General features: G+C 57.5%; 1 protein-coding gene across 1 annotated transcript in view; it reads left to right on the forward strand.

The window, feature by feature from the left end:
• CHTF18 (chromosome transmission fidelity factor 18) overlaps positions 1-3,422 on the forward strand; it is a gene marked incomplete at its 5' end in the record, with an annotated part of 10,446 nt that extends 7,024 nt beyond the window's left edge. Inside the window, 4 exons of the mRNA XM_010168233.1 lie at positions 173-317; positions 1,695-1,811; positions 2,620-2,677; positions 3,286-3,422. Coding sequence (XP_010166535.1) covers positions 173-317; positions 1,695-1,811; positions 2,620-2,677; positions 3,286-3,422 — 457 coding nt within the window. The remainder of the gene's footprint in view (positions 1-172; positions 318-1,694; positions 1,812-2,619; positions 2,678-3,285) is intronic.
• Between the last annotated feature and the right edge of the window lie 61 nt (positions 3,423-3,483).

Below are 3,483 nucleotides of genomic sequence, written 5' to 3' on the forward strand. Positions count from 1 at the left end.
GTTGGGCAGGCTCAGAGAGGGGAAACTGAGGCACCGGGGTCGGGGGGGATGGAGCTGGGAGCTGGGGGGTTCCCTCTGCCTGTGTCAGGCTGCACTTTGGATAATGCTTTTTTAAAAAAAATTATTTTCCATATTGATTTATTTTCTCTGCTTCCTCCTCTCCATGATGCAGGAACGTGGAGGACGTTTGCCGGTTCCCGGACCTGCCAGCTCGCCGGCAACTGACCTACCAGGCCAAGCAGCTCATTGCCAGGGAGATCGAGCTGGAGAAGATGAGGAGGACAGAGGCTTTGCTGCAGTCACGAAACCTGGGCGAGGTGAGGAGGGGTCACAGTGTCATAGAATCATCAAATCATGGAGTGTTCTGAGTTGGGAGGGACCCACAAGGATCATGGAGTCCAGCTCCTGTCCCTGCACAGGACAATCCCAACATTCACACCATGTCCCTGAGGGCCTTGGCCAAATGCTGCTGGAATCTTGTCAGGCTTGGTGCCATGAGCACCTCCCTGGGGAGCCTGTTCCAGTGCTCCACCACCCTCTGCCTCAAGAACCTTTTCCTCATGGCCAACCTCAACCTCCCCTGCCACATCTTCCTGCCATGTCCTCTGCTCCTGGCATTCGTTGGTGGCCAGAGAGAAGAGATCAGCGCCTGCCCCTCCTCTGCCCCTTGGGAGGAAGTTCTAGACCCCCATGAGATCTCCTCTCAGTCTCCTCTTCTCCAGGCTGAACAAACCAAGTGACTTCAGCCTCTCCTCACACCCTTCCCCTCTAAACCCTTCCCCAATGTTGTGTCCCTCCTCTGGACACTCTCCAGCAGCTTTAGATCCTGTGGTTTCGGGGGGGTGGTGGGTCCATCGATGGGGATAAAGTCCTTAGAGCTGCTGTAGGGACCTGGGCTTTCCAAAGCAGCCAGTGGCTTTCACTCTGCAAATGGAAATCCAGGATTAACCCCCCGGAGTCACACCCGTCTGCCTGCACATCTGCCCTCGGGCAGCACGTCCCCACCGGGGTGACTTGCCCACAGGACTCATCTTTTTGGAGGAATTGTGTAATAAATGCTGGCTGTGAGTTAAAGCTTTAACCCCTTCACTCTCTAGTGAAGGTGGCACCAAGATGGGAATTTATCTTGCATGGCTGTGCTGTGTCCATGTCCCTGGGGGAACTGACCTGCTCTCTCCTGCCTGCACCTCCCTTTGCTGCTTCACTTTGATCCTCCCAAAGGTCCCAAAGCTCCTGAGAGAAGCAGAGTTACTCTGCCCACTGCTGAAACCTCCGTGGAGCAGCGGGCAGGAGAAGGTGGAAACGGGTGGAAAAGGCTGAGGAACAGCTCAGGGGTAGCTGGTACCTGCCCTGCCCTAATGCCATGGGGATAATTAATCCCTGTGAGCCCCTTGTTGCAGCAGAAGAGCTTTCTCCAGGGATGCTTGGGGCAGAGAGATGCTGCAAAAACATCTCTGAAGGCTCCTTGTTTACATGCCCACTGCCCAGGCTAATCCCACGTGCTGCTGAGAGACAGAAAATGATACAAAAATCCTCCCCAAATCCTTGGGATATTGTAATTAATTAGAGGGGGTGTGTGGGATGGGTGCCAAAGCACCCTCAGGCTCTGCATCACTGTGCTGGGGGGGTGATGCCCAAACCCTGAGCTTGGTTGTCCCCAAGGGGACCTTGGCTCAGGGTTCTCCTCCCTGTAGGAACCCGGGAATGGTCTCAGCAAGGTGGGGGAGCGAGTGGACACGGGGCAGACTGTGACCCCCAACCACCAGCAGCGCCTGGAGCACATCGTGAGGAGAGCAGCGGTGCAGGACAAGGTGAGGGGCTGCAGCTGGTACCTCGTTTCCCACCAGCGTGGACCTTGGCTGCTGGAGGCTGCATCTCCCCCTTGGGTTTCATTTATTTTTAGTAGTTTCTTTGAATAGAAGAATTTTGGCACCTCACGTCCCGTAAATGCAGCGCTGGGGTTGGAGCGTGGGGATGAGTTAGATCTGGGTGATGGGCCCCGTGAAGCTTTCAGGGGTGGAGAAGGAAGGAGATGTGGATATTTGGGCTAAAATAACTGAATTTTAGCTCTGTGGATGCTACGGGGTCATGGGAAGAGCTGTTTGGGGCTGGGGGAGGTGTGTGTGTGTGGGGTGAGGGGGCTGAAAGGGAAACCATCCATCTTCTGCTGGTGTGATGGGTGAGCTGGGCTGGTCCCACCTCAGGAGTGGCCAGGAGGAGTGAGAGGTGGTCCCCTGCCACCACCCCTGTCCATGGACTCAGCTTTGAGACCTTGGCTGTCCGTGATGAGCCTTTGTTTGTCTTTCCCACCCGATTTTAAATGCACTTTGCATTTGTCCCAGGCTCCTTCTGCAGGATTTGCATTCGGGGGCTTCATCCTGCACCCGCTGCTCGAGCAGGGAGGGGGCTGGCACAGCCCTGAGCGTGGGGTGAGGGTCCCCACGCAAGAAACCCACCCAGGGGCAGCTCTGAAGTGCCTGAAACACTCTCTGGACTTAATTTAGCTCAAAATTGGGCAGAGCTGAGCGGGGTCAGTGGGGTGCTGGGGTGAAATGGGGTTCACTTTGGGCTGGGGGTGGACAGGAGCTCAGCTCAGCTCCTGCTTTCTGCTTCTCACAGCCTGAGACTGACTTCTTTGGGCAGCCACTTCGGCGACAGCGGGTGACACCAGCCCTGGGTAGGTGGCAGAGGGACAGGGGGTGGCCAGGGTTGGCCCCAAGCCCCAGGTAGATGGCAGAGGGACGTGGGGTGGCCCCAAGTCCCAGGTAGATGGCAGAGGGATGGGAAGTGGCCAGGGGTGGCTGCAGCCCTGGGTAGGTGATGGAGGGGCAGGGGGTTGCCAGGGGTGTCCCCAGCCTTGGGTGGGTGGCAGAGGGATGTGGGGGTTGTCCCCAGCCTTGGGTGGGTGGCAAAGGGATGGGGTGGTTGCGAGCACTTTCGGGGGGGTCACTGCATTCCCAGAACCTGGACCCCAACCCAGTTGCCCAAGGAGGGGACTGTGTCCCTGAGCTCTGCACTCAGGGGACATCAGTGGGGTGGGGAGGGGATACTGAGGACCTGACCCTGATGCCACAGGCAGGTCAGTGGGTTCTGTCAGCACAGGGGGGGACACAGCTGGGGGGACACCTGAAGTGTTTGCAGGACTGGGGACGTGGGACCATCAGCTCTGCCCCTGCAAACCCCCCCGTGCCCAGCGCCAGCTCCCTGGGGCAGCCTCATGGGGGTAAGAATTCCTGCAGGATTTTGACACTGATTTTTTTTTCTCACTGATTTTCCCCCCCCCAGCCCCTCAGGCCCCCGAGGAGGAATCGATCCAGAACCAGATGGGAAAAGCCGTGGGGAAGAGCGACGTCTGGTTCCGCTTTAACGAAGGGGTTTCCAACGCTGTCAGGAGGAACATCTACATCAAGGACCTGCTGTAGCAGGGGAGAGGTGGAACCCAGGAGTTACACCCATGGACCTGAAGGGCTGAGCTGGTTTTTC

The sequence above is a fragment of the Antrostomus carolinensis genome, unplaced genomic scaffold, assembly GCF_000700745.2.
Source record: "Antrostomus carolinensis isolate BGI_N321 unplaced genomic scaffold, ASM70074v2 scaffold30775, whole genome shotgun sequence".
NCBI lineage: Eukaryota > Metazoa > Chordata > Aves > Caprimulgiformes > Caprimulgidae > Antrostomus > Antrostomus carolinensis.